Source organism: Cupressus sempervirens, chromosome 11 (genome assembly GCF_028749045.1).
Source record: "Cupressus sempervirens isolate cs-2001-9-10 chromosome 11, ASM2874904v1, whole genome shotgun sequence".
In the NCBI taxonomy this organism is placed as follows: domain Eukaryota; kingdom Viridiplantae; phylum Streptophyta; class Pinopsida; order Cupressales; family Cupressaceae; genus Cupressus; species Cupressus sempervirens.
The window spans coordinates 780,804,794-780,825,935 of record NC_143128.1 but is presented as its reverse complement, the minus strand read 5'-3'; the positions used below and the strand labels follow the sequence as shown (position 1 = coordinate 780,825,935).

General features: G+C 36.4%; 1 protein-coding gene across 1 annotated transcript in view; it reads right to left on the bottom strand.

Moving 5' to 3' along the window:
- LOC149531914 (putative trehalase) overlaps nt 1–20,915 on the bottom strand; it is a 101,163-nt gene extending 80,248 nt beyond the window's left edge. The window contains exons 1-4 of the mRNA XM_089809779.1: nt 19,897–20,915; nt 14,214–14,333; nt 1,323–1,438; nt 926–1,026 (exon numbers count right to left, since the gene is read on the bottom strand). Of these exons, the coding sequence (XP_089665905.1) occupies nt 926–1,026; nt 1,323–1,438; nt 14,214–14,333; nt 19,897–20,501 (942 nt within the window). The 5' untranslated portion in view covers nt 20,502–20,915. The remainder of the gene's footprint in view (nt 1–925; nt 1,027–1,322; nt 1,439–14,213; nt 14,334–19,896) is intronic.
- Nucleotides 20,916–21,142: the final 227 nt, after the last annotated feature.

Genomic DNA, 21,142 nt, shown 5'->3' with positions numbered 1-21,142 from the left:
CCAGCACTGCTTAGATCCATTGGATCTAACCTATCTTTTTCATGAATGCAGGAATCAGATGCATGGAAAGGACGAGATTCAGGGCAGCGAACAGATGGATGCAACTCGATGGATGCAAATGGATGCAACTCGACCAGTCATTACAGGCAATGACTAGTGCCCATGACCTTTCCTCTATTTATTCTTCTTTCATGTTATTCATTTCAGTAGAGCAGGAATATATATCAATAGATAGAGACTACTCTCACAATCAAATGTGTGAGAGAATTTTACTTTCAGCATCTTCATTCCACACTTGTAAACATCAATTGTACCATCATACAAACATTGTATACTATCTCAATATGAATAAAATGCTTTCTTTTTTGCAATTCTAACTTGAAAGTGATAAACATGTATGCTTTACTCCATTTGAACATGTGTGAAAATTGAGTAACAATTATATAATATTTAATTCTCATATTTCATGTTAATATATTATGCAATAAATATAGTAAATTTAACATGATTAATATTCCATTATTATTTTATTTATTTATTATTTAATTACATGGATTTTATTTTGACAGGGACACCATAGGGCATGCAATGCCAATGCCTAGGCATGATGGGATGTTGTCTAATCAGTTTTGTGGCATTTGAGGAAAGTTGTCATAGTTTCTCACTGATTTGGTGTTGGGTCTATTTAACTATTATGATGGGTGATATATCGATGTGGACGTTATTTCCCATTTGGGTTGTATTTTTTCATAGAGATGTTTTCTATTGCTATTTGTTGGGAAGTACTCGCATATTTAATCTTATTTCAAGGGTGTTGACTCCTAAATTATCTATTCTACAGTCTAAAAAGAGTATTATATTATATGCAGAATTTTCAATTTACAAATCTCAAAAATCATTTAGTATATACCGATCTAATACTTACAATTGTTGCAGATTCTGGTCTCGGGGTGTTCCACATTGCATAGTATCTGCTTAAAGAATGTTTGATGCCATTCACATCACGCACAGTAACTTTATGGAAAGCTGTTACAAATATTTCATATTTTCCTTTAGCGGCTATGAAGAAGTTCAGCCATATGATGCAACTATTTCAATATTAATGTGATACAAATCTTGGAGAGGATTTAAATATTCATCATTCGCAATAATGAAATATAAAAGACACATAACGGAATTGAAATAAGATCAAATGCAATAATATGTAAAAGAAGTGTAATCAACTTTATCCTTGAAATAATATATATACATCTAGTCTACAGGGCTGTGAATGCAATGTAACCAGCCTGTTGAAAGAAACCCGTAACTTGGTTATACATTACCTGAGTTCCAAAATCTGTGTTCCTGCAGCAAAGTAGGAAATGTCTTTTTTAAGAAAGTCAGGTCCCCTGTTTTCATGTAAATGGCTCGTACCATTGCACTAAGGAGAGGAGGTTGACTACAAAAATTGCAAAATAAAGGTATTTGTAAGAATATAGTCATTTAACATGCACATGAACCTGAATGTGACAGTACATTAAAAGAATTGAAATCCTGCTAACATTCTGTCTCTAAAGCCCTCACTTGTGAACAATATTCATGCTAAGTAAAACTCCTTAATTCATATGCAATTTAATAAGCAATACAAATGAAGAAACTTAATCCTTGACAAACAAAGAAAAAAAAAATACAGAGATTAAACTAATTCAGAAATGGAATACTCTTTTTAGAGGATACATGTAATGCCTACATGCTCTCCAGAACTTCAACAATTTGTTTTTGATATGAAAGGATATTATCCTTCAAGTCAAAATGACTTCCAAAGCTCTTTCTCAAAAGCAAAGAGTCGAACATAATATTAGAAATATAACATTTTTTGTTTTTTGAAAAGACATCATTCTAGTGTTCAAATTTTTCATAAATCTTCAATCCTAGCAAAATTACATCAGAATTAGAACCTAAAATGAATGGATATCCATTGTTTTTTAAATTGTGGCATGAAATAGCCTGTAAAACTTATTGAACAACCAACAATTAACCACATAATAATTAACATCAATAACAAATAATAAGAAGCATATAAAATCAATGTTAAATATGTTCACATATTTAGTTATATTATTGCTCTTGACCTAATATGCACCGTTTCCTTCCTTTGATCATGCATTTTCTTCACAGAACAATTTTTCACTGAAACATACCAATACTAGCACACAAATACTGGGGGAATATACATCAAAAACTGCAACAAACCAACAGTATTAATCACCACTAGTGTGCTGTGTAAGTATTATTCTAGGCCTCATGGATTCATTAAAATACAAAAAAAGACGCCAAAGAAAATTAAGTTGTGTACTTATGGAAGCCAGAAACCTCTCTTGCTACACATAGTTGATAACATCCAAAGGAACATGCATTGAACCCAGATGCTCCATGACTAATTAAGAAAGAGCAGCAACTCCTTCTCTACTGCAAATTATCTGAATCCATCTTTGTCAAATATAATATAAGACCAAGGTAAAATCACGCCTCTTGTTTACATACGATTACAATGAAAAAGGACAACATAATGGCCATCCACACCTTATTCAAATGATGATTTTTGTCAAGATACTTGAGGAATCCATAGTCTAGGTCAGAAAAAATATAATGTATCGAGATAGAGGCCTCATTTCTAGAAGCAAGTTGGGAATCACTGTGATGCCTCCTTACTAAAATAGGATTGATAATAAATATTAATGTTAATATATAAAGCATATTGGGTACTGATCAGGAAAAAAGATCAGAGTATTTCAAAAATATAAAGTAAATAAAAATGTTATGCCATAAATATATATGTTTGCAATACATGACATATTAATATGTACATACTCATTCCTTGATCACTCGCTAATATTGGTAAGAGGATAGGTTGGTGTTGTCGGGGAAACATAAGAGTAAAACCTCGCAATGTAGACGGAAAGTCCCAAGTTGGGGTAAGGACATATATCATGAATCTTGAGGGAGAAATCCCAAGATAGGCATGAATATGTTCCATAAACCTTGAAGGAGCCTACTTGTAGATTGGTGTCCAAGTGCCCTAAGGACAAGTAAATCCCCTTCCTTCTTAAGGTCGATGTTTAAGTGAGAAGGAATTAGGGCTTAAGTATATATAATATATCAGTAATTGTTTCTTACCTTAATCTAATTTAAATGCATAGTAATGGACATTATTCATTAGGGATTGGCAGCCTCCTATTAGATTTAAATCTCTCTAATTTTATTTATCTCTTCCATAGGTTTGTTTCTATTTCTAATGATCACTCCTCTTCTATGTTTTCATATTCTCTCTTTGTTCAATGAAACTTCCTCTTTTTATCTCTCTACAGAATGTCGCTATTTCTCTATCTTTGTTCATTATAGAAACATTCTTGAGTATTCTTGTATATATAGATCATTTATGATCTTTTCTTAAGAACACATTTATTATTTTACCACAATTTGGCATCGGAAATATTTTTTTCAAAAAAATAATAATTTCATTATTGAAATTTCCTGTGTTATTTTTCAAAATAGGTTTTGAAAATCTTTAGTTTCTTCATGAAATTTTAGACTCGTAAGATTTTCAACATTCTTTTGCCTGGGTATGTTCTATTTTTTTATTTATTTTTGCAAGGGTTCTTTTTCTCCATCACAGTCTCCTCTCTTCGAATCAGGTGGCTCCCCCCTACAACCTGTGTGATTTCTTCTACATTTGGTGCTTCTTTTTTCTGTTTTTACAAGGGAAAAACATCCTCCCGCAAAGCCATTTTTGGATGATTTTTTGGTGACCCATCTCTGCAAATATTCTCTTCGGCTTCTTTCTAGTCACTCTTGCTTTCTACTATTGCAGACGTGTCTCCCTGTCACATCTCCCTTCATTCTCTAATCTATACTCAACGAGAGTTTTTTTTGCAAAATTTTCATGCTTTCTCTGCTAAAAACGACAATTTTTTGCTTGTTTTGTGCATGTGAGGTTGTGTTTAGCCTCCTCCAATCTGCGTTTTTTGTTGCAGAGCATTTTTTGACTAATTTTTCACTCAAGCTTTTCTAATTTGTCCATGGCCACCTAGTGATGAAGGGTGCTCCCCTTAAAACCATAAACTCATAACAAAAACAAAGAAACAACAATAAATGCAAAAACAAAATATGGAGTTCTTATTTGCGCCGCAAATGCAAAATTACAGAATTCACCAGTACAATATGCTAACCCATGTGGGTGCCTTCATTACAGTAATCTGCAAGACTAAGTTGTGAACTACCACCCAAAGTTGTCTTAGACAATGTTCGGGCTTTTCTTAAATAGGCAATTTTATGTCGCCCGAGAAGGTTCTAGATGCTCAAACTTAATACCTAGGGCCAACAAACCCTAATAATACATATAGAGTCGGCTAAATACATCTTTGACAAATTATTTTAGAAATTTCAGCAGCCCAACTTCAGAAGGCCATAACTCTCGAACCGTTGCTCCGATTGGCTATTATAACCATTTTTTGGAAATGTCAGCTCTTGATCTACAGGCTTGGTACTATGCAAACACCCTTTCGTCAAGTTTTTAAACCTCATCCGAGCACTCAAAGGCCTCCAACGGTGAACCTCAAGATTTTTCTGCAAATTTTTTCAACAAAAATCCTCAATAACTTCTTTGATACTGAAGCTGGAGTAATGGGATTTTTATGGTAGGCTTATAATTCCAAAATGAACCTTCATGTAGAAAATGAGAACATTCTGAGCTCGTATGAGAAACTTACTAAAAATGGCAAGTTCTCATAAATAGTAACCACACTATCTACTAGTCCTTATTAAAATAGAAAAGACTGAAAATAAAATATTTTTGGGTGATGGAAGATTGCTCTTACAACCAAGATGCTCCTGCATCAAACACCCGAGGTAATTTGAGAAGTGACTCTGTCACGTCTCAGGTGTTCAAAGGAAAACCAAGACAGTTAACCTCCTCCCTTGCTAACCATGATGAATCCTCTACTGGCCTCCTTTTCCATTTGACCAAGTATTTTGCATAAGTTATGTTCCTTGTACTTTTGCCAACACGACTGTCCAGTATCTCCTCAATCTCCTTTGTAGCCAAACTAGCTACTAGAATACTTCATTGCGCTTCTACAACTTCATCACCATCACCTCCTTCATAATACTTTGTCAAATCTGAAATATTAAATACTGGTGAAATATTCAATTCAGTAGGCAACTCCACTTCATAAGCATTTCCAGAATCATGTCTTTTCACTATCTTGCATGGTCCAAACTTCTTCATCTTCAACTTATTATATATACCCACTAGAAAACGCTCCTTTCTCAAATGAACCATGACTTCATCTCCAATCTGAAATTCCTTATACCTTCTTTTCACATCTGCCTTAGCCTTGTACTATGTATTCATCTTTATGATGTGCTTCCTCACCTCCTCATGGATGTTCTTCAAATGTTCAACAAATTCTTCTGCTTCAACACTACTTATCTCTCCTTTATCCAACTATCACAGTTCAGAAGCATTTCTGGGACTACTCCCATATACAATCTGAAATGGTGATTTACCAGTACTCCTGTTGACAGAATTATTATATGCAAATTCCGCCTGTGGTAAAATCATATCCCATCTTTTTGGCTTGTCTCCAACCAAACATCTCAGCAAGTTTCCCAAACTATGATTCACAACTTCTGTCTATCCATTCGTCTATGGATGATGTGATGAACTGAACTTCAACTCCGTCTTCAATTTCTTCCACAATGTATGCCAGAAATACCCAACAAATTTGGTATCCCAATTTGAACCTATACTCTGTGGCAAACCATGTAGTCTCACCACTTCTCTAAAAAACAACTTTGCCACATGAACAGCATCACTAGTCTTCTTGTAAGGAATAAAATGTGTCATCTTTGAAAACCCATCAACCACCACAAAAATAGAATCATGTCCATGCTATGTCCTCGGTAATCCAAGAACAAAATCTATGCTGACATCCTCCCACAACTTCTCTGGTACAAGTAATGGCTGATACAACCCTATATTCTACTTCACTCCTTTCACCATCTAACATACTCTACAACTCTGTACAAACTTTTTCACATCTTGCTACAACTGTGGCCATAATAATTCTCTGCAACCAAAGCTATGGTTTTATCTCTGCCAAAATGTATAGCCAATCCTCCACTATGCTTCTCCTTGATGAGATTCTCCCTCATTGAACTTCTAGGAATGCACAATTGGCTTCCTTTGAACAACAAACTATCTTGGATCATGAAATCCAACCACTTTGTTCTGTCAAGTGTCACAAGTTCTGTACAAGCCTTCCACACTTTACCAAAATCAGGATCATCTAGATACAAAGTACTGAGTTACTTGAACCCAACCACCTCTATCTGCATTTGTGTCAGCAAAAGTTGTCTTCTACTAAGAGCATCTGCAACTCTGTTAGACTTCCCACTCCTATGTTTCAAAACAAATGTATAGCTCTGCAAAAACTCAACCCATTTCAAATGCCTTTGGTTTAATTTTCCTTGACTATTCAACTATTGCAAAGCTTGATGATCAGTATACAAAACAAACTCCTTAGGAAGAAGATAGTGTCTCCACTTCTTCAATGCTTGAACTATAGCATAAAATTCCTAATCATAAACAAAATATTTTCTTTTTGCATCATTCAACTTCTCACTAAATAAGCAACAGGTCTACCTTCTTGGCTCATAACAGCTCCTATTACAAAACCACTCGCATTACAGTCCACTAGAAACACCTTGTTAAAATCAGGAAAAACTAAAACAAGTTGCTCAGTAACTTTTTGTTTCAACAAATTAAAACTCTTATCTGCTCCTACAATCCACTTAAATTCTTTCCTATCCCCTCTCATTGTTTCAGTCAAGGGTCCACAAATACTACTAAAACCTCTTATGAACCTTCTGTAAAAACTAGTCAATCCATGAAAAGATTTTACCTCTGTCGCACTTCTTAGAATAGGCCATTCAAGGATAGCCTTCACTTTCTCTAGGTCCATTTTCAGACCTTCTACTGAAACTACAAATCCTAGGTACACCAACTCCTTTATAAAACTGCACTTCTTCAGGTTTATCAGCAACTTTTCTTCCCTCAACTTATCAAACACCTTGCGAATATGGATCAAATGCTCCTCCAATGTCTTACTAAAGATCAAAATATCATCCAAGTAAACAATGACAAACTTACCCAGAAACTCCTTCAGTACCTCATTCATGAGTCGCATGAAAGTGCTCGGTGCATTGGTTAGCCCAAAAGGCATGACTAACCACTCGTACAGTCCTTTTATCTTGAAAGCAGTCATCCACTCATCACATTCTCTGATACGAATCTGATGGTACCCATTCTTCAAATCTACCTTTGTGAAATACTCCGCTCCACTCAAACAATCCATAATATCATCCATCCTTGGCAATGAAAATCTATATTTGATTGTGATCTTGTTGATAGCGCGAGAATCTGTGCACATCCTCCATTCTTCATTCTTCTTTGGTGCTAATATGGCTGGTACAGCACATGGACTCAAACTCTCTCGAATCAACCCCTTCTATAACAACTCATGAACTTGTCTGTTCAACTCTTCACTTTTTGTTGGTGTCATTTTGTGTGCTGCCTTGTTCGGCAAACTAGCTCCTAGAACCAAATCTATCTAGTGATTGATCTTCCTCATTGGGGGCAATCCATTAGGTATATTATCTGATACAATATCAGAAAACTCTCCCAACATATCTACAACTTTTGTAGGTACCTCCTCTACTTCTTTACTACCTTTTGAAATTATAGCAAAACACATATGCTCATGCTTCATACCTTTGAGAAACTCTTTTCCATCAACAAAACATATTCTGGCAGCACTACATACCTTTTCTTCTTTCTCCTTCAACGGCTTCAACTTATGCTTCACTCCATCTCTGGTTAGAGTGTAGGTATTTGCTCGCCCATCATGTACAACATGACTATCAAACTGCAACGGCCTACCCAGCAACATATGACATATGTCCATAGATATGATATCACAAAGTACCTCATCCTAGTAGTTTCCAATCTTAAATTTCACTAAGCATTGCTCATTGACCATGACCTTGTGGTCATCTTGCACCTAAGCAATACGGTATGGACGTGGGTGTTTCTATCTCTTCAGCTTCAACTTGGTGACCATCATTTCTAACACCAGATTGTTAATACTTCCACCATCAATAATCACATCACAACACTTATCTTCACATCTACACCTTGTGCGAAACAAGCTCCTTTGATCACGTTCATTCTCACCACTCAGTGGGACTCTTCTGTTAACTAGGACTTCTCTTTCAGCATCTTCAGAATGCGAGGATCCGACATCTTCATCAACATGTGCAACTCGGGCCTAGCCTTTTGTTCTTCGATCTGTCCTTCCTTGGCACTGGAAACATTGAAATGCTCCATGCCCTTCTTCTCTGCAGTGAAAACATTTCCCACGGAAGCCTCCTCTTCCAAATCCTTGTCCTCTACCTCTTCCTCTCTGATCTCTATTTTTTTTATCATAGAAATGATTGGAATTGTTTCCCCTCTGGTTCTAACTGCTACTTCCAGCCTCATCCTTGTTCTTTTGATCACCATTACGGCCTCCATATGATTGTTCACTAGATCTTCCACCGCGACCTCTTCCACTATTCTTGTTGTCAAACTTCTTGCTCAGTTTCTCAACTCTTAGGACAAACTGGTTTACCTCCTCAATACTGTTCATTCGAACCAAACTCAGCTCGTTCTAAATACTTGGCCTTAACCCATTAAGATGAAGGGCTACTTTCTCCTTATCAGCTTTTGCATGGTCGGTTCTAATGAGAACTTGGTAGAACTCTTCGATATACTCTTGAACAAATTTTCTCACTTGCTTCAACCCTTGCATTTTCTTCAACAGATCAAGCTCATAATCTACAAGAATGAATTGTCGCTTCAGTTTAGCTATCATTCGATTCCATCTGGTGATTTTGTCCTTTCCCTTTCTATTTCACTCTAATTGAACCTCCTGCCACCAGATCTTTGCATGTCCCTTCAGTTTTGCCTTCGCAAACTTAACCCTATTAGGATCCTCAATATCTTCATACTCAAAGTACTCATCCAATTCATTGATCCAATCGATCAGCTCCTCTAGATTAAGATTTCCCGAAAATGTGGGAACTTAAAACTTAAGTCTTTTTCCAATCTTGGAGATGACCCTAAAAAGCCTCTCTTCCTCTGGGTTTAAAACTACCTCTGCTTCGGCATATTCTTCTAATTCGTCCTCATCCTCACTTTCATCTCTTGCGGAAAGATTTATTCCTCTAAGCATTTGTTCTTCCAATGCTTGCATTTGTCTTTGGAGGGCTCTAAAACCCTCAAGTGTAACACCTATAACTCTTCTGCCACACTCTCTTGGTGGAGGCATTTTCACGCTTCCGCTGAAAACGTAGTGCAAACTACCTCACAATCAGTAATCTGTCTACATGCTCAGCCCAAACCATAGTCCTAGTGCGAACTGCCTCACAGTCGGCGATCTGTCTACGCACTCAAAAACTCTAGCTCTTATACCACTTAATGAAGGGTGCTCCCCTTAAAACCATAAACTCATAACAGAAACAAAGAAACAACAACAAATGCGAGAACAAAATATGGACTTCTTATTTGCGCCACAAATGCGGAATTACAGAATTCACAAGTACAATATGTTAACCCACATGGGCGCCTTCATTATAGTAATCTACAAGACTAAGCTGCGAATTACCACCCAGAGCTGTCCTAGACAATGTTCGGGTCTTTCTTAAATAGGCAATTTTATGCCACTCGGGAAGGTTCTAGATGCTCAAACTTAATACCTAGGGCCAACAAACCGTAACAATACATATAGAGTCGGTTAAATATATTTTTGACAAATTATTTTAGAAATTTCAGTAGCCCAACTTTGGAAGGCCATAACTCTCGAACCGTTGCTCTAATTGGCTATTATAACCACTTTTCAGAAACACCAGCTTCTGATCTACAAGCTTGGAACAACACAAGCACCTTTCCATCAAGTTTTCGGACCTCATCCGGGCACTCTAAGGCCTCCAATGGTAAGCCTCAAGATTTTTCTACAAATTCTTGCACCGAAAATCCTCAATAACTTCTCTGATACTTAAGCTGGAGCAATGAGATCTTTATAGTAGGCTTATAATTCCAAAATGAACCTTCATGTAGAAAATGAGAACATTTTGAGCTCATATGAGAAACTTACTCAAAATAGCAAGTTCTCATAAATAGTAACCTTCCTATCTACTAGTCCTTATTAAAATAGAAAAGACTAAAAATAAAAAATTTTGGGTGATGTAAGATTGCTCTTACACCCAAGATGCTCCTGCATCACCTAGGGTTTCTACACATTTAAGCTATGATTTTCACCCTTCATTTCAAGTCAAAAATTTATTTTGTTTGCAAATGTCTTGTGGGTTCTTCATAAGCTCAACTAGGTCAATCTTAGTTTTTTGGGGTGCGTCATTTTTCGTGCCTAGATTTTCATCTTTGAGACTCTTCTAGGTGTCTTCATTTTTTCTAGGTTTTCCGTCAATCCACCAAGAAGTTTGTGCCTTTTCAGATATTCACATTTTTGCATCAAAAAATATGTCATGGCATCTCTCAACAATATTCTCTTGGAATGCAATCAGCGATTCAACAAAAAGAACTACAAAACCTAGAAGAAGAGAATGATTACAATCTTCGAGTGTTGTCTCCTTGAGATGATTAAATGTGTCATGGCATCTCTCAACAATCTTCTCTCGGAATGCAATCAACGATTCAACAAAAAGAACTACAAAACCTGGAAGAAGAGAATGATTACAATCTTTGAGTGGCGTCTCCTTGAGATGATTATTCTAGGCACCGAGACTCATCCGACCATAATCGATTTTGGGGGCCGCGATTTTGCACTTCTCGTGGCGAGAAGTTAGCAAGATATCAGCGATATATTGCCAATTTCTCGCAATAACTTGCAGTCTTCTCACGGGTGGCGTCCAATAACCTGCACACAAAAAATGTCATTTTGTTGTTTTGTTTCTTGCGTTCAACGTCTTGGGTGGAGGAGAAGGGTTTTGGAGCAGTACCTAAGTGTTTGGCATTGATTTGTAGCGATTTCCAATGGATTAGGAGCGAAACTTTACTAGAACTACTAGGATGGGGAAGAGGAAGATGTGGACTAGTTTCATATTGAACTTGACATTTGTATTTGCTTATATTTTGACAGAGACGATTCGGCATTTACTATTTGTAGCTTGTTTCAGAGTTCAAAGTTTGTAACTACATCGACATTCCACATGAGGATGCAATTTTGTTACTTATTGCATTTATATATATCTAGATCAGCTTGTTTGGTTTGTTTACTCAATTACCAACTCAATACATGCATCTACTTATTGAATTTTGTGAAAAAATGCATTTTTGATTAAATTAAAATCATTTTTAAAATTCCTGAAATTTTCCCGAGAAATTGTCAATTTCTCTCCGATATTTGCCGAGAAGTGGTAGAGAATGAGAAGTTGAACTATGCCAAGACTCGTCCGACTACAATGGATGCTACTCAAGACAAGTTTGGTGAGCGTAACCATGAAGCTGTTATGCTCATTAAGCTTTCTATTACTGATAATCAGCTGCCTCAAGTGTCATTCGACAAGACAACTGTAAAGATTTGGACTATACTGAAGGATCTACCAGACATCAAAAAAAAGCATAGCTTTCTTTCAAAAGAATCAGCTATTCTCTATTATTATGGATGAGCAGCTTTCTTTCAAAAGAATCAGCTATTCTCTATTATTATGGATGAGCACATGTCCTTCCACAAACAACTTATGAAGATTAAGGACATCAAAGATTAGATTGAGGCCATTGGTTGTACCATAGTTGGAAAACTCGTCGAGCCCCCCAAAAGTTTAATCGGGAATAACTCGGCCATTTAAAAATAAAACTCGGGAAAACTCGGGAACCTAAAAAAACCGCTAAAATTTAATTCAAAATACATTTTTTTGCAAATTTCAATGAGAAGATGTATCTAATGAGTTCATTATAGAGAACACAAAAGAAAGAAGCAGGAGTTTAGATAAATATAAATGCATAGTGGGTACAAAATCACATTCTCATGCTGAATGCTGATGGCGGGAAGCATAATAGTAAATAATTTGTGTCAAACTAAAAGTAAAAACATCATTACAATCAAATTTTCCTCTCCCTAGCTCTACTAGCATATTGTAACTCTCTATCTTACATAATATATATAGGCTTTTTGCCTTTTGTTTTTAACAAAAAAAAAAAAAAAAAAAAAATTTAATTTAAAAAAAAAAAAAAAAATTTAAAAAGAGTTTTTCTGAAAAACTCGCCGATTTTTTGCAAAAACTCGGCGATTAGTCGGCGATTTTTTCTTGCGATTAAATTTGGGAAAAACTCGCCAGTCCCAAAAACTCGGCGATTAGTAGAAACTCGCCGATTATTCGGCGATTATGCCAACTATGGGTTGTACAATGGACGAAGAGGATATGGTAGGCATTACTCTAAAAAGCCTACCACAATCCTATGTGTATTTTATTGATCTCAAATTTTCAGATTTGTGCACCAAACTTTTGCAGCAGGATCATTGGAAACGATAGTTTGGTAGCAGTGCTTCTTCATCCTCCTCTAAACAAGCATTTTCAGCCCAATCCTTTCACAAGAATAAAGGCCCATCTCAGTCATCTACTCAGTCTCAAGATAGCTCCATGAAGAAGCAAAATCAGTCCAACTATTGCCACAAATTTGGTCATGTGATCCAAGATTGCAAGACTCGCATTGCTTCTTAACACCAGAAGTAGAGAGGGTCTCAGCCACAAGCCAATATTGCAGAACATACAGAGCTCACTGATTAGCCCGAGTCATCCTTTTACGCCTTCTGAGAATTCCCTAGCAGCCTTTTTTAAAGTTACATTGACCATTAAGGGAGGGTATTAGAGTTAAATCTCTCTATTTTTGTTTCTCTCCTCCGTTTATTTCTATTTTTAATGGTCACTCCTATTCTATGTTTCCATATTCTCTCTCTGTTCAATGTGGAAACTTTCTCTTTTTGTTTCTCTCTTTAGAATGTTTCTATTTCTCTCTCTCTGTTCGTTATAGAAACATTCTTGTGTATAATTGTATATATAGATCATTTATGATATTTATTGAAGAACACGTTCATAATTTTACCACAATACCTCCTAGTAGGAAATGATACAAATTGTCATTTCCAAGTGCAATCCAAACACTAGTTGGGCATATAAGGTAAATCAAGTAAAATTCTAGTTGGGGACACTACAATCACTTCAACTTTTAAGTTTCTTTTTGTTACATTTTGCTGGCTAGTTTTACAGGTCAGATTTCTCTCTGGCCTTTCCCTCCATTTGCATGCCTCCATTGGGATTGTTTTATTCTTATCCTAGATATTTATTATCTTTCGGTTTGCCTCTGCAACTTAATTCTTTTGATTAATAAATTTCACATTCAAGGGGTAGAAAATTATTTGATGGCCAGCAAGGGTTTCACTAGATTGAAAGGAATAATCTGCTCAGCCAAAAATCTGTAATATCGAGTTATTTTGAAATTGCAAAGCAAAACACGACCCGCATATCAGTCTGATAATTCCTAGCATTGTTCAGAACATATCCAATATCGATAATGTCAAGTTATTAATAAAAATAGAAAGGAAAAACAGTTACCTCCTATTAGTGTAGAAAGTCCTGGCACCATTCAGAACAAATCAATCCAAACAATAGTTGGGGATTCAAGGTAAATCAAGTAAATGTCTAGTTGGAGACATTACAATCACTTCAACTTTTTAGTTTCTTTTTGTTACATTTTGCTGCCTAGTTTTACAGGTTGTCAGAATTCTCTCTGGCTTTTTCCTCCATTTGCATGCCTCCATTGGGATTTTTTATTCTTATCCTAGATATTGTATTATCTTTCGGTTTGTCTCTGCAACTTCATTCTTTTTATTAATAAATTTCACATTCAAGGGATGGAAAAGTATTTAATGGCCAGCAAGGGTTTCACTAGATTGAAAGGAATGGTCTGCTCAGCCAAAAATCTGTAATATCAAGTTATTTTGAAATTGCAAAGCAAAACAACCCTTTTAGCAGTCTAATAATTCCTAGCATTGTTCAGAAATATCCAATATCGATAATATCAAGTCATCAATAAAATAGAAAAGAAAACAGGTTACCTCCTATTAGTGTAGTAAGTCCTGGCACCATTCAGAACAAATCCATATGTTTGTATAAGAGAAATCAGATTGTTGACAATTCCCTTGGCCGTCTCATACATTCTGCTGACAAGAAGGCCCCTGCAAGTACTCGTATTGTGTTTTAAAAGAAACCGTAAGAACATAAATTACTGATAAAATAAAGTAATGTCTCTTAATCTAATAAGCTCCTTGGACATTAATTAGATACATTAGCCATGCACGTTCATAACAGAAAGAATTTAATCATGAAACTTTATAACTGCAAGGACAAAACAACAGTTAAATCACACACACAGTGTGCAAAATTCAGCACATCATCCAAGTTTCCGATGAGTGGTCAAAATGTTATTGTTATCTCAGAAAAAGGCCTTAAACTAAGCCAGGATTTGACTATTTTCATGCTAAAGGATTAATCAATTGATTCAACTTTTTTCAGATACCTTCAGAGTTATAAAAGCCTGCTCCTGTCTAGCATTTTTGCCTTGTGGTAATGGTTGATTTATTTTATATGCAAACAGCTATAGTCAGAAAGAGTGAGTTTCCCCAAAGCATCCCAATATTCCGTTTGTGGGCCATGAGATCTCTGTTCCTAACGTGATTCTCTCCTATCCTTACATTAATTCATATATTGATAAAGTGTGATTCCATTTCTAATTGCATCAAGAAGTGAATAGTATTCTTCCTTCAACAACCTCATCTACCAAGGACGGCTCCTCTTCAAGTAGTAATCCTTCTCCTTCTCTAGGCACAAATGGGCTGGAACGGTCTACTAGAACCCCCTGCACTGGTTCTTCTAGGAGTGCCATTTCCTGCATTCTGCATGTTGTGAGGTTTTCACGCCATCGACCCATTGCAAATAGGGACCCCTCATTTCACTTGGCAGTAGGGGTAGTTGCCTTAGGTGGTCGTAGCTTAGTGGCAATTTTCCAAGTGTCCAAGTCTGAGAGATGATTTTGAGCAACTTTGCCCATTTAAAGCTATGAGCTAGTCAAGTCTCGAAGTTGAAATGAAAACAACCATCAAAATGGAGATGTATGAAGATTGAAATGAGACTTGTGTGCCAATTGAAACTTTTAAAAAACATGAAAAAATGAAGACAATTGATAGCTCGTCTGAAATTTGTGAACACATCCCGGGCTTCATGACCACATCACCCTCACATCTTGATCTAAATTTGATTAACATTTGCACAAATGATTAAAACTTGAGGGCAATTGAAGAGGAACAACAAATAGCAATTTTGTGAGGACATTTGGTACGAGTTAGGAATCAGTGTGACACTGTGTTTGGATCAAGCCCAAGAAGAGATGCAAAACTGCCTTCCTTGGAGTTCCACGCCAGGATCTCCCCACAACGTCACCTAGTGTGTTTTGCAATCAAAAAAATGGGTACCCAAGCGATTTGCACACAAGATTGTAGGTTCATGACTTGAAAATCTGAAAATGATCATAAAACAAAGTGCAAAATTAACTTGCAAATCATTGACACAAAGTTGAAATCTGGAAACATAAGGCCAAAAACAAGAAAATTTGAAGACAAGGGATAGCACACTTGAAATTTATGCACACATCTTGGCCTCACATTTAAAATTTGTGCAAACATCTTGGACTAGTTTGGAATCTCTGCATACATCTCGGGCTCCATGCTGGGTGGAAGTGACACAAAATCTGGGTGTTCAATACAAAGAAATAAGTCGATTGAAATCAAGTGTGATAGGTTCAAAATAATGGGGCATCTGATTTTATCCAAAATGGTATGGAGCTCAAGTGAGTCAGGCCAACATGAGTGATCTATGTCATCAAAAAGAGTAAATTCTGGTCAATTTGTATCTCATAAACAAGTCAGCATTATAGGAGGGCCTCGGGTGTTTAAACAAATCAATTGCATCGGCCCAATATGGTGCAAGTTGACCTCAACCCAAAGGATACAACCTTTCACCCCATGCACCTATATAGACATATTCGTTTCATTTTAAACAAGCAGATCAACCTCCTCTTAGGCAGCAACTTCCCAATTGAAAAGGCGGAAATTTCTTAATGATAACAGGGGCAATTTTGAAGAAGTTCCAAAAGACAAACCTCTGATTTTGCCTAAAGTCAGAATTTATAACTACCAAAAAGAAGCAATATGGGCATAAAAAGACAAGTAAAATCAGAATTACAACTCACAGAACAAAGAAATCTGGGTTGAAATAAAGAAAAATCAGGCCCTGTGAAGCAAGAATTTGAAGGAAATTCACATTAAAGTTAATGCTAGGCATCCACATTTCAACTATCAGCCAACGTAGTGACTTATTTTATGTATATCTGATGTAAATCTTGAGAAAATTGAAATGGTAAAGTCACCTTGTTTTGAAGAAAGGTTGTAGTCTGATATCATGTAAGCTTTCAGATTTCCTTAGTATTTGTACTCATCATTTTGTGGGTATAATGAAATCTCTTTTGTTTTTGTGAGGTAGTTATGAAGGGGAGAGGGCTGAGTCGAGATTTACTTATTGGGGCAATTTAGAAGATTGGAACATGGATGGTATGCAAATCCTCAACCATCACGCCAACAAAAGATAGGTGCTACAATATCAAGTTAAAAACTTCAAGCAAGAAGATGCTCAAGGACAAGAAAGATAATGCTCAAAGTTGACGGTACAAATTCACGGCAAGATCAAGATGGAGTTCAAGAAAGCAAACAACAAGGACAGAAAAAAAAAATTGCAGTTTACAAGAGAAAGAAATCATCACCAACTTGAGTTTCCTCCGAAAATCTAGGTTCACTTTGAAAGATCTATGTGCATGAAGACTTCATCGCTTCAAGAAGATCAAGGTCAAGGCATCAAAAGAGACTCTTGGTTTGCATTGTGCAAGTAAAAGCAGTTCAAAATCATGGCTATGAGAAAATTCTTAGGACAGAGATGGAAAAAACTTTAAAAGATGAAGCAATTTAGGAATATGCTATCACAATTGAATGCTTGATAATGTTGAGTATCAAGAGATATTCTCCCATCACAAAAGAATTGATCAAGTCTATGAGATAAGGATGTCGAGGTGGCACCCACTTGTCTTCAACCCATCAAATGGTTCCAATTACATATGTTGAAGCACATTCAATCATATTATGCCAAGTGTACATCTAGAAGACATCAAGGCCTATACCTTATTAACTTTCTCTTTGGCTCTCAATAGCATTGTCACTCTCTCATTGGCCCACAGTGTGGTGCCTTCATGTAATTGGATGATAGTGTAGCAACCCTAATTAGGGTTTGTAGTGGATCAATCTTGGCCCTTGATCTTGGCCCTTCATTGTAATTGAACAACCATAAAAGGCCAAGGCCTTCTCATTTGTAACTCATTAGATTAAGATTATATGAGAACAGATTAGTTTTAGAATAGAGTAGAAGGAGACTTGTTGAGATTGTTGTCGTAATGCTACCAAAGTAATTGTTGATTCATTGTTGGTCTTCATAGTGGAGTAGGAGGAGACTTGTTGAAATTGTTGTGATAATACTATCAAAGTAATTGTTGATTCATTTCTCGTCTTCATAGTGGATTACTTGTGTTGCTTTGAAGTATTGCATGGTTTTTACATCTCTTCACTTGAAGTGGGATTTTATTTCCTATTGATTAGAAGTAGCGTTTAATTATATCAAATATATTTTGGATGCCTCTTTGGTAAACTTGCTTAGACCAAACCACTAGCTACTTGTTGATTGTAAGTTTGTCTTGCATGAATGGCAAACTTCGATTATTGCTTGCACATTGATATGCATCAATGGATGGGGTTTATCGAATGGTGACAGTTTGAACATCTTACATTTACCTTAGAAGATTACACTAGCTTGGTTGATGTTGATGTTTAAACTAAGTCTAATGGAGTCAAAAGACATCCACAGTTTCTTGCATTCTATGAATAAATTAGATTCTGTAAACCCTTATCCCTTTGCAGTTTATTTGTTTGAAGTTGTTAAAGACTTAAAGTAGTCTTTATTTGATTAAAGTTGTTTAATGGCTTTACAGTACTTGTCTCATGCAATCCTGTCTACCTAAATTGTTCCAAGTTGGCAATCCAAAATTCATGGACTTAGAGACACTGTTGTATATGTCTGTTTGTAGGCTAAAATATTTTTGTAAAGAATCAACAAAGACCACATAAGGTAGAAGACTCTTCATCTTCTTTCAGTGGCTAATAAATATGTAAACAGTGTTTGTTATGAGCAATTATTTTCTCCGAAAATCTAATCTCAAAGAGTCTATTAGGACTTCTGGTTTGGTATCCAAAGTCTCTTGCTGTGAATGCAGAGCTGGAACGTATTCCTCCTGTGATTAGGCATTCCTGAGTTATGAGGATTGACTGGCCGTCAGCAATGCTGTCTGTCACCATGGAGGAGAAATTATCCACAACCAAAATTTGAAATCCAGCCTCAAACATGGGAAGATTTGAAAACTAGATTTCACAAGCTCAAACTCAAAAATTCAAGAATCCTTCTCAATATAAACACAAATTTTAACATTTGTCCTGCACTTAGTTGATACTTCCTAATGTGCATCTTCACACCTCCGGAAAAAGGGTGTCACTAAATGTACTTCACCAGTCTAAATCTGAACAGCTGAAATGCACTTAACTCTTCATAACTCATGTTCCAAGATCATGCAGTCTTTCAAGCCCCACATTGGCTGAATTTCTACATCGCACATTACATAGTCCAAGGCATGAACCACATTATTCTTCTATTGATATTCTGGTTGGTGGATATTATGACACAACATAAACTGAACTTTCTTTTAGCATTCTTACATAGTCCAAGACTCCAAGGCATGAACCACATTTTTCTTCCATTGATATTTTAGTTGGTGGGACACAACATAGTAACATACATTGAACTTGTTTTCAGCAACTTTTGTCTACTGAAAGAACTCCAAATTTGCATAATTCCAGAAAATCATGTGCCACTCCTATTTCAGTTGGTGGGTATTTTGACACAACATTTGTTGAACCTTTTTTTAGCAACCTTTGTCTGCTGAAAGAACTCCAAATTTGCATAATTCTAGAAAATCATGTGCAGCTCCTAACTGTCAATTCGCTGGTCATTTACTGTCTTGTAGACCATATTCAATTAGTAAGATGGAGCAATGCCATGATTATAGCATGTTTGCAGGCCCGAGACAAATAGCTAAAGGGCTTCTTGGCCTAAAAATGGTCTAAGCTTGCTACTGTTAGAGGCCTAAGCTTGCTACTGCACTTCCAATAGTTTGGGTATTAAGCAATTTATTCAATTTTATTGTTTAAAATTTTATGAGGAAGGAATAGTTCACTTAGGATTAAAAAATAGTGTGTGCTTGTTGACCAATTTATTAACAAACTATGTGACTGACCATGAAACAAATGCGGTTGAAAGCGTTTATCAACTTACTAATTAGTTGTGACAGTCAGGGTTAATTGACTCACCGATTCACTAAGGGGGTGCAATTTTATCAAGTTACTGAATAAAAGATATTCATGGGTGTGACAGTCTATCAACTTATTGAATGAAAGAAAATAGTGACTCGCAGAGGTTGTCAAGCAACTTTTTTTTTTAAGAAGTGTGGGCATGAATGATTATCAATTTATGGATATAATATTAACTCTTAGCGATACATTATAGAAGATAGAAGCATAGAAATATCAACAATACCTTATTATCCAGTAGCTGTCCCAGTAATAAACTTCTCTAAAGCGCGAGCCAGGTATAATGAGAGCCTCCGGTAAGGGCAGAAGGGTATGGTCAGCAGGCTCTTCGCCCACACTTTTATTAACTTTCCTGCTCAGTACATTCCAAAGAGAATGCACCTGCAAAGCCCATTTTCTTACCTCCTGGTTTTTAACGCCAGTTAAAAATCTATCCGGCTCTGTGACAAAATCTGGAGGAGAATGAGCACCCACATCATCTCCTGCCTGTCCAAAATACTTGCCGAGAAAATCAGAGAGGATTTTTTTCGTTATGGGCTGAGGCAAGGCTAAGAAAGCCTGTGTGGTGACGGACAAATTATAGCGGAGAGGCAAATCGACATAGAGCTTGGGGTCAAAACCAGAGGAGCCTAATGTTTGCAATGCAGATTGCTGCAATTGTTGTAAAAAAGACAACAGAGCAGAGGAATTTGCCACCGGGCCATTTTTTGCCGGGCAACTACCGCTTCCTCCTGTGGGTCTGAAAGCAAGTGCCAAAAAAACGATTATGGTAATGTATCTGGCGGAAATTTTAGCCGCTTTTTCAGCGTAATGGTTGGATTCTTGCTCCATTGGCCTTTGAACTTGTGTTTAGCAGTTGCAGGTAACATTTGTAAGCAACTCTGTATTTTTATAGTGCTCTTATTCTTGCTTTGAATCATTGCAATCAACAGATTGTGGAAAAAGGGTTATAGATCATATCGCCATCTTGTCGGCGTCAAAGGAAAGTTTGAAGGGAGGGTTCCAAACAGAAGAGGACGAGAATGAAAGTTAAATCCATGAACCCGTTCAATGGTAAAAGGATTGAATTGTCATGTCGATACGTCAAGGCCGGTTGTTCCATACGCAATTTTAACCTATGGAGATTAAAAATTTATCCGTGGGAACAAAACTTCAAGGATTCTATTGGAAAATTTTGCCAACGGATGTGTGAGATGAGTTCACGAAACTGTGAAGATGGGAGTCCACCTTCTGAAATTGGACTTGAATTCCAAGTTGAACTTATGCTTCGGTCAAAAAGCTGTGGAATAATTTGAGAACTTTTTTTGGGCGAAGTGCATTAAAGTGTTTGGTTTTCTTTTTAAATGCGGAATTGTATAATCATACTGAGTAAAAAATATAACAATAATAAAAAGATGAGTGGACACGATCGCATTTTAAGATAGGTCAATGGTGGATAGGATCGCATTTTAGGATAGGCCAATGTTAACGAC